Source organism: Tachyglossus aculeatus, chromosome Y4, assembly GCF_015852505.1.
Source record: "Tachyglossus aculeatus isolate mTacAcu1 chromosome Y4, mTacAcu1.pri, whole genome shotgun sequence".
NCBI classification, from domain to species: domain Eukaryota; kingdom Metazoa; phylum Chordata; class Mammalia; order Monotremata; family Tachyglossidae; genus Tachyglossus; species Tachyglossus aculeatus.
The window spans coordinates 3,854,573-3,865,439 of record NC_052096.1 but is presented as its reverse complement, the minus strand read 5'-3'; the positions used below and the strand labels follow the sequence as shown (position 1 = coordinate 3,865,439).

Here is a 10,867-nt window from a genome sequence, read left to right as displayed (position 1 = left end):
CTAATCCCGGCTCTGCCAATTGCTCTGCCAACTGTTTGCTGTGTGACCTTGGGCAAGCCACTTAAGTTCTCTGTGCCTCAGTTTTCTCAAAGGTAAAATGGGGATTTTTTGCCCTCCTACCTAAGGCTGTAAGCCTCATGTGGGACAGGGACTGTGTTCGACCTAAATGACAGCGTTTAGAACAGTGCTTGACACATAGTAACCATCTTACCTCCTTCCCTTCCCCACAGCACCTGTATATATGTATATATGTTTGTACACATTTATTACTCTATTTATTTATTTATTTATTTTACTTGTACATATCTATTCTATTTATTTTATTTTGTTAGTATTTTTGGTTTTTTTCTCTGTCTCCCCCCTTTTAGACTGTGAGCCCACTGTTGGGTAGGGACTGTCTCTATGTGTTGCCAATTTGTACTTCCCAAGCGCTTAGTACAGTGCTCTGCACATAGTAAGCGCTCAATAAATACGATTGATGATGATGATGATGATAGTAAGCGCTTGGCAAGTATTATAAAGCAAACAAACAAACCACAGACGAACAAGACTGGTAGTGTCTCTTTCTCTGACTCCTCACCAAACAAAGCTGAAGAGGGGAAAGTGAAGTCCAGCAGGAATCAACCCCAGAGGGACATGCGTTTGTGTTGTTTTGCCAGTAGTGGGGATGGTTTGCAGGGAATTATCCCCACTCTTTCAGCCAATGCCCAGAGGATGGTGCCTTAGGAGACTGCAGAGACAGCAGAAACTACTTATTTGGTGAGACATAGTTGAGTGTGATATTTTAAATGCCTTAATCAGGGTTGTCTCTCCATAGTCCTAACCCTAACCTTATCCTAAGGCCAAACTCCACTGGCTTATCCTAACCTGACCCTTCCCCTAATCATCTCCCAATCTCTGTCATACCCTCTCCACCCCCAACCACCCTAACCCTAACTCACCCCCTTTGCCAAACAAATACAGCCTGTCCACCTGGGGACTCTTTTGCTTTGCAGTGCCTTAACCTCATTCTTCTCCTTAATCCCATCCCTCATTGTCTCCTTAGCCTAACATCTTTGTCAAACATTCTTCCCCACCCTGTCCTTCAATCTAATCCTGTTAACCTCTCATTAATTAATTCAATCATATTTATTACGGCTTCAACTATCATCTCTACGCTGATGACACCCAGATCTACATCTCTGCCCCTGCTCTCTCCCCCTCTCTCCAGGCTCGCATCTCCTCCTGCCTTCAGGACATCTCCATCTGGATGTCTGCCCGCCACCTAAAACTCAACATGTCCAAGACTGAACTCGGTGTCTTCCCTCCCAAACCCTGCCCTCTCCCTGACTTTCCCATCTCTGTTGACGGCACTACCATCCTTCCCGTCTCACGAGCCCGCAACTTTGGTGTCATCCTCGACTCCGCTCTCTCATTCACCCCTCACATCCAAGCCGTCACCAAAACCTGCCGGTCTCAGCTCTACAACATTGCCAAGATCCGCCCTTTCCTCTCCATCCATACTGCTACCCTGCTCGTTCAAGCTCTCATCCTATGCCGTCTGGACTACTGCATCAGCCTTCTCTCTGATCTCCCATCCTCGTGTCTCTCCCCACTTCAATCCATACTTCATGCTGCTGCCCGGATTGTCTTTGTCCAGAAACGCTCTGGGCATGTTACTCCCCTCCTCAAAAATCTCCAGTGGCTACCAATCAATCTGCGCATCAGGCAGAAACTCCTCACCCTGGGCTTCAAGGCTGTCCATCCCCTCGCCCCCTCCTATCTCACCTCCTTTCTCTCCTTCTCCAGCCCAGCCTGCACCCTCCGCTCCTCTGCCGCTAATCTCCTCACCGTTAGGCCTCGTTCTCGCCTGTCCCGCCGTCGACCCCGGGCCCACATCCTCCCCCGGGCCTGGAATGCCCTCCCTCTGCCCATCTGCCAAGCTAGCTCTCTTCCTCCCTTCAAGGCCCTACTGAGAGCTCACCTCCTCCAGGAGGCCTTCCCAGACTGAGCCCCTTCCTTCCTCTCCCCCTCGTCCCACTCTCCATCCCCCCCATCTTACCTCCTTCCCTTTCCCACAGCATCTGTATATATGTATATATGTTTGTACATATTTATTACTCTATTTATTTATTTTACTTCTACATATCTATTCTATTTATTTTATTTTGTTAGTATGTTTGGTTTTGTTCTCTGTCTCCCCCTTTTAGACTGTGAGCCCACTGTTGGGTAGGGACTATCTCTATATGTTGCCAACTTGTGCTTCCCCAGCGCTTAGTACAGTGCTCTGCACACAGTAAGCGCTCAATAAATACGATTGATTGATTGAGAGCTTACTGTGTGCAGAGTACTGGCCTAAGCGCTTGGGAGAGGACAATACTCCATAAACAGACACATTCCCTGCCCACAATGAGCTGTCAGTCCCTTACCTCCAACCCTAAAGGAAAGTCAAACCCCATCTCCCCTCTCCTTTAAACCTTCCTCCTGCACACATCCCACGCATCTCAGACCCCCTTCCCAGTTCTCCTGGATCCCCGCCTCACTCTCCATTCCAGTCTTTGCCCAGTCAAGTCAATGGTACTTATTGAGCACTGACTGTACTGTACTAAGCACTTGAGAGAGTCCAGTACATCAGAGTTGGTAGACACACTCCCTGCCCACAAAGAACATCAGAGTTCAAATCCTTCATTTCCTCCCTGCTCCCTTCTTTTCCTTCCTCTCCCTGACTCTCCTGCACCAGTCTCTCTTCTCACTCTTCCTCTCTTCCTTTTTCTTCCCCCACTTCCTCCTGCTAGGTCTTCTCCCACCCCCACCCCCCCCCACCCCATCTCTTAAATCACAGTCTTAAATCCCCATTTTACGGATGAGGGAACGGAGGCCCAGGGAAGTGAAGTGACCTGTCCAGGGTCACATAGCAGACAAGTGGCAGAACTGGGATTAGAACCCAGACCTTTCTGACTCACAGGTGCGGGCTCTATCCACTAGGCCACACTGCTCCTTCTGTCCCTATCCCCTATCACTATCTCTCCCTCCCTCTTTCATTCATTCATTCAATCGTATTTCTTGAGCGCTTATTGTGTGCACAGCACTGGACTAGGCGCTTGAGAGAGTTCAAAAGAGCAATAAACAGAAACATTCCCGCCCACAGTGAGCTACCAGTCTAGAGGCGAACTTATCTATCTCTCCCTCCCTGTTTCCCTCTACTCCCTGGCCTTATCTCCCTCCCTCTGTCTCTGTCCCCCAGGTACCCCAACCCTGACCCCTCGCTTTCTGCCCACACCCAGTGGATTTCCCGCAGATGGCAGAGGAAGGTGGCAGGTTCCCTGGCACGGTGGGGCCTCTCCTGCCCTCCCTGCCTCTAGGCCTCTGGGTGTGGGAGGGTGCGGCCTGGCCTTGCCCAGTCCCTCTAGGACGACTGACTGAGACATGACACGCGCTCCGCCCCCGTGGCCCTGCTCCCCTGCCAGCTTGGCAGCCTGGTTTTCTTTTTTTGGGAGGCGGGAAGGGGGGCTGCCATGTGGGGGTGTGCTGGGCAGGCATGGCCAAGTTGGAAACGTCTTATTAGCCTGATAAGGATCGGGGGGGACCCACCCACCCCAGCACCTCTGAGCCCCGACTTGGTTCAACTGGCTGGGCCGCTGTGGAGGGAGGAGGGAGCTGGGGAGGCCAGGAGGAGGGGCCCCCCCCACCCCCAAATCCTGTCTGTCACCTGCCGCCGCCTCTGCCCTGGATACCAGACAGGCCTCTGAGGCTCGTTGAGACGGGAGGCCACCCAGGAGGCCACCCTCTCTCCCTGCAAGGAGACCACCCCCAACCTGCACCCAACGACTCCCTCCTTTGCCTTCTGGATCTCGCAGACGGAGGCCACCACCTTCCCCACCGGATCCCACCTCCTTCAGAGATCTCTCTGGACATCACTCCCTGCTCCTAGCAGAGATCCCCCAAGCTCCCAGTGAGGACCTCTCTCCTGGACTCCAAATCTCCCACCAGAAGAAGTCTCTTCCAGACCAGAGATTCCTCCCACGCCCAGGGAGAATCCACCTGGGCACCCCGACTTCCCAACCCTTTGGATCCCAGATTTCACGGCTGTCCCCGGGGGCAGACCGGAGCCCATCTGGGTGCAGCTGAGCCCCCTCCCGGGGGCCTGACTCCTTCGGCACCCCCCGACTGATCCCGGAGTCACCCCAGTCAGCCCTCCCTCCAAGCCCTTGGGGTCCCCAGCATGGCCGTTTACCGGGTCAAGGTGGCCACGGGCACTGACCCGAGGAGTGGGACGCATGACTCCATCTCGCTGACCCTAGTGGGGACGGGCGGGGAAAGTCACAAGCAGCGGCTGAACCACTTCGGCAGGGACTTCGTCACCAGTGCGGTAGGTCTTGGGGTGCGCGGAGGCTGGGGGGTGGTGGTAGAGAGAGACAGAGGTTAGAGGAGGAAGAAGCTGAGATCATTAGACATCCCCCTTGGACGGCCAAATGGTGGCCCAGACCCCAAATCCTCCCCAACATCGACAAGCTCTCGGGAACCCTTTACATGATCCCAAATTCATTCATTCCTTCAGTCAGATTTATTGAGCACTTACTGTGTGCAGAGCACAATACTAAGCTCCTGAGAGAGTACAATGCAACAATAACATCCCACCCCTCAACCCATCCCTATAACAATAATGATAATAATAGTAATAATAATGATGATGATAACATCCCACCCCTCAACCCATCCCAATCCTCCCCATCGCTATAACAATAATAATAATAATGATGGCATTTATTAAGCGCTTACTATATGCAAAGCACTGCTCTAAGCACTGGGGAGGTTACAAGGTGATCGGGTTGTCCCACAGAGGACTCACAGTCTTCATCCTCATTTTACAGATGAGGTAACTGAGGCACAGAGAAGTTAAGTGACTAGCCCAAAGTCACACAGCTGACAATTGGTGGAGCCGGAATTTGAACCCATGATCTCTGACTCCCAAGCCTGTGCTGTTTCCCACGGAGCCACGCTGCTTCTCTAAATGCCATCTACTAATGGTATTTCTTAAGCACTTACTATGTGTCGAGCGCTGTTCTAAGTGCTGACAAGATAATCAGGCTGGACACAGTCCCTGACCCACATGGGGCTCACGGCATCAATCCCCATTTTACAGATGAGGGAACTGAGTCCCAGAGAAGTGAAGTGACTTGCCCAAGGTCACACAGCTGACAAGCGGCAGAGCCAGAATTAGAACCCAGGTCCTTCTGACTCTCAAGCCCATGCTGGGCCACACTACGCGGGGATTAACTGGTACCTATCCCAGCGCTTAGAACAGTGCTTGGTACATAGGGAGTGCTTAACAAATACCATAAATAGTCACTGTTATCATTATTACCCCAAATTCCACTCCTCACCCCAACCTAGTCCCCCCTTCACCATGCTACAAAATGATTACCTGGTATCTACTCCAGCACTTAGAACAGTGTTTGGTACATAGTGATACATAGGTACATAAGTAGTCATTGTTATTATTATTACCCCAAATCCCAATTCTATAAGTTGAGTAACTTGTGTCTACCCCAGTGCTTAGAACAGAGCTTGTCATGTAGTAAGAACTTAACAAACATCATAAGTATTCATTATTGTTATTGCTATCCCAGTCCCCATTCTACAAGTTGATTAAATGTTAACTACCCTCAATGCTTAGAACAGTTTTTGGCACATAGTAGCTCTAAACAGATCCCATTATTATTATTATTATTATTATTATTATTATTATTATTATTATTACCTCAAATCCCACTCCTCACCCCATCCCTGTCTCCAGTCCCCATTATGCAAATTGATTAAATGGTATCTAACCTAGAGCTTAGACCAGGGCTTGGCACATAATAAGTGCTAAATGACTACCACAATTTTTAATTATCATTATTTTATTACTACTACCCTTTATCTATTATTATTATTATTTATTACTACTACCCCAAATCCCATTCTGTCTTTAATTAATCAATCAGTTGTATTTATTGAGTGCTTACCATGTGCTCAGTACTTTATTAAGCACTTGGGAGAGTACTCTAGACCAAACCTGAATGCTACCCTAAAACTCTCATCAAAACCATCCCTAATCCCACAAGCTAAAATTTCCAGAATATCCTGATCCTAAACTTCAATGCCGACTCTCAAGCAGCGTGGCTCAGTGGAAAGAGCCCGGGCTTTGGAGTCAGAGGTCATGGGTTCGAATCCTAGATCCCCCACATGTCTGCTGTGTGACCTTGGGCAAGTTACTTAATTTATCTGAGCCTCAGTTCCCTCATCTGTAAAATGGGGATTAAGACTGTGAGCCCCACGTGGGACAAACTGATCACCTTGTATCCCCCCCCAGCGCTTAGAACAGTGCTTTGCACATAGTAAGCGCTTAACAAATGCCATCATTATTATTATTAACATTGCTCTGAGCCCCAGCGGGAATTTCATTGGGTCTCTGCTTCACTTCAACTCTTTTCTGAACCCCGAACCCTAATCCGATCCCCTGCTCTAACCCTCTCACGCAACTGTAGCATCCAGTCAGTCAGTCATTCAATTGTACATATTGAGTGCTTACCATGCGCAGAGATCATATCTGTAATTTATTTATTTATATTTATGTCTGTCTCCTCCCCTCTAGACTGTAAACTAGTTGTGGGCAGGGAATATGTCTGTTTATTGTTGCACTCTACTCTCCCAAGTACTTAGTACAGTGCTCTGCACACAGTAAGTGCTCAATAAATATAATTCATCAATCGTATTTATTGAGCGCTTACTATGTGCAGAGCACTGTACTAAGCGCTTGGGAAGTACAAATTGGCAACATATAGAGAAAGTCCCTACCCAACAGTGGGCTCACAGTCTAAAAGAATGAATGAATGAAAATGAATCTTAATGCAGTCACCTTCAAACTTTTTTGAGTGATTCAGTCGGTCACCACCTTGGAGGCAGAAGACTGGACCAGATTCATTCATTCAATCATATTTATTGAGTGCTTACTGCTCGCAGAGCACTGTACTAAGTGTTTGGGGGAGTACAATACAACAATAAAAGACACATTCCCTGCCTATGATCATTTCTTAAAGCCCTGTCCAGCTCCACGACTCTGATTCAGACTCTAATCCCTCACCTAAATCTAGGGCCTGGCTTTACGACTAATCCTAATTCCAGCCCTTACCTTATTTCTCACGTAGAGGCAGAGTTTACGTCTTTTGTTTTCTCTAGACTGTGAGCTCCTCTGTAGACTGTAAACTCCTTGTGGGCAGGGATTGTGTCTACCAACTCTGTTGTATAGGACTTTCCCAAGCACTTAGTACAGTACTCTGCACACAATAAGTGCTCAGTTAATATCACTGCCTGATTTATTTTACTTCTCTTGACCTCCCCAAGCGCTTCATACAGTTTTCTGCACAAAGCGCTCAATAAATACCATTGATTGATTGATTTTGCTTCTATTTTACTCTCTCAAGCACTTAATACTGTGTTCTGTATACAGTAAGCCCTCAGTAAATACCATTTTGATTTTGCTTCTATTGTATTTGTCCAAGCACACAGTATGTGCTCAAATACCAGTGATTGACTAATTTTGTTTCTATTGTATTCTCCCAACTGCTTAATACAGTGTTCTGCATATAATAGGTGCTCAATAAGTATTCCTGATTGTCCATCTTTATCCCTAATAATAGCAATAATAATAATTGTGGCATTTGTTAAGCGCTTACTATAGGCCAGACACTACTAAATCTTGGAGTGAGTAGATACAAGATAATAATGATTATCACGATGATAATAATTGAGAATAATAACAACTGTGGTGTTTGTGAAGATCTTACTACGTACCAAGCACTGTTCAAGCATCATGAGGAGACAGAAGATAATGGGGATTGGGCACAGGCTAAGTAAATACTTCATCATATTTAACTCTAATTTCATCACTAGTTCTAACTCTATCCTTAATTCTAAATTCTAACCCTACACCTAACACTAACGTCATTTTAATTTTTCTTGGACCCTACTGATTACCCTAACGCTACCCACATTGCTATTCTCCAAATGTCCCTTAATCTCATCCCTAAACCTTAATTGACCTGCCTCTAACCACAGCCTGAATTTTTATCTTGAGACCTAATCCAAGGCTTGACTTTAGTCCTATGCCAATCCCCACCCCATATCCCAATCGATCGATCAGTCATACTTATTGAGCACTTACTGTTCATTCATTCATTCAATCGTATTTATTGAGCCCTTACTGTGTGCAGACCACTGTACTAAGCCCTTGGGAAGTACAAGTTGGCAACATATAGAGACGGTCCCTACCCAACAGCGGGCTCACAATCTAGAAGGGGAAGACAGACAACAAAACAAAACATGTGGTCAAGTCATCAGAATAAATAGAAGTAAAGCTAGATGCACATCATTAATAAAATAAATAGAATAATAAATATGTACAAGTAAAATAAAGAGACTAATAAATCTGGACAAACATATATACAGGTGCGGTGGGGAGGGGAAGGAGGTGGGGTGGGGGGGATGGGGAAGAGGAGAGGGAAAAGGGGACTCAGTCTGGGAGTAGGACTTTGAAGGGAGGAAGAGAGCTAGTTTGGCGGATTTGCGGAGGGAGGACATTCCAGGCCAGGGGGAGGACGTGGGCCGGGGGTGTGCCGAGTATTGTATTAAGTGCTTGGGAGAGTACGCTATAACAACAGAGTTGGTAGACATGTTCCCTGTTCACAACGACTTTGCAGTCTAGAGGGGGAGACAGAGTATAGAGGGGGAGACAGACGTTAAATACATTTTGGACATGGACATAAGTGCTGTGGAGCTAAGGGAGGGGTGAAATAAAGGGAGCAGATCAAAGTGCTGCCTCTAAACCAGCTCTAAATTTAACTTTAACCTTCACTCTAATCCTATCCAGCCTACATCAATCAATAGCATGTATTGAGCGCTTACTATATGCAGAAAACTGTCCTAAGCACTTGGGAGAATCAATCAATCAATCAATCGTATTTATTGAGCGCTTACTGTGTGCAGAGCACTGTACTAAGCACTTAGGAAGTACAAGTTGGCAACATATAGAGACAGTCCCTACCCAACAGTGGGCTCACAGTCTAAAAGAATAATAATGACACTGTTCTAAGTGCTGGGGAGGTTACAAGGTAATCAGGTCATTCCATGGGGAGCTCACAGTCTTAATCCCCATTTTACAGATGAGGTAACTGAGGCCCAGAGAAGTTAAGTGACTTGCCCAAAGTAACACAGCTGACAATTGGCAGAGCTGGGATTTGAACCCATGACCTCTGACTCCAAAGCCCGTGCTCTTTCCACTGAACCACGCTGAGAATGAGAATGAGAATTCGAAACAACCGAGTTAGCAGATGCATTCCCTGCCCCCAACTAACTTAGTCTAGAGGAACTAAACTCTTTTTTTAGCCCTAAGCCTAACCCTTTATCTTCCCCCAATCCCATCTCTAACCTAAAACCATAGCCCTAACCCCTATCTGTGCCTCAGTTACCTCATCTGTAAAATGGGGATTAAGACTGTGAGTCCCCCATGGGACAACCTGATTTCCTTGTAACCTCCCCAGCGCTTCGAACAGTGCTTTGCACATAGTAAGCGCTTAATAAATGTCATTATTATTATTGTTATTATTATCTCTACCTTTCTTTGAAGTTGTTGTCTTGTGAAGGTCCTGAAACTTCAAACACACACACACACACACACACACAGACACACACACTCCCTCTCTCTCTCATTCCCACCAAGTTTCTTCCTCCTTCATTTTCTCTTCCTCCTCAACCACACCGTTTTTTCACGATATTTGTTAAGCGCTTACTATGTGTCAGGCACTGCACTACGCGCTGGGGTAGATACAAGCTAATCGGGTTGGACACAGTCCATGTCCCTCATGGGGCTCGCCGTCTCAATCCCCATTCTACAGATGAGGGAATCGAGGCCCAGAGAAGTGAAGTGACTTGCCCAAGGTCACACAGTAGACAAGTGGCGGAGCTAGGATTAGAACCCAAGAATTGGGATAAGAACCGACTTCTCTTTACAGATTCAAGAACTCCTAACTCTATCAGTTAATCAATCATATTTCTTGAGTGCTTACTGTGTGCAGCGCACTGTACTAAGTGCTTGGGAGAATACAATGCAACAGAGTTGGTAGATACACTCCCATGGCAAGTTTACTTTGGCCCTCATTCTATTGCCACACTCATCCATATCTCTAGTCTCCTGTTCCCAAACCTTATTGAACCTTTTCCTAATTTCTTTCTTTCCTTTGAGGGAAGACTGCTATAAATCCAGAGTCAGAAAGCAACCTAATCCCATCCTCACTACAATTTCTTATATTCATAATGTAATTATATTTAAAACTCGCCCTATTTCCCTTACCCAAAATCCACCCCATCATATCATTATTCTTATCCCAAATCTAATTCCAATGCCATCTTGATCATCTTCCCAGTCCCTTTTAGACTGTGAGCCCACTATTGGGTAGGGACTGTCTCTTTATGTTGTACTTCCCAAGCTCTTAGTACAGTGTTCTGCACACAGTAAGTGCTCAATAAATATGATTGATTGATGATGATGATGATGATGATCTTCACACTAGCCTGAACCACTTCCTTAGCCCAAATCCCACACTTTTGCATTTTTTTATGGTATTTGTTAAGCACTTACTCTGTGCTAGGATAGATAAAAGCTAATCCGATTCGACATGGTCCATGTCCTACATGGGGCTCACAGTCTTAATCCCCATTTTACAGATGAGGTAACCAAGGCACAGAGCAGTTAAGTGACTTGCCCAAGGTCACCCAGCAGACAAGTGGCAGCATCAGGATTAGAACCCAAGTCCTTCTGATGCCCAGGCCCATATTCTATCCACACTAA

General features: G+C 46.6%; 1 protein-coding gene across 1 annotated transcript in view; it reads left to right on the top strand.

Moving 5' to 3' along the window:
• Positions 1 to 4,201: 4,201 nt before the first annotated feature.
• ALOX12B (arachidonate 12-lipoxygenase, 12R type) overlaps positions 4,202 to 10,867 on the top strand; it is a 29,824-nt gene continuing 23,158 nt past the window's right edge. Inside the window, exon 1 of the mRNA XM_038768835.1 lies at positions 4,202 to 4,348. Coding sequence (XP_038624763.1) covers positions 4,202 to 4,348 — 147 coding nt within the window. The remainder of the gene's footprint in view (positions 4,349 to 10,867) is intronic.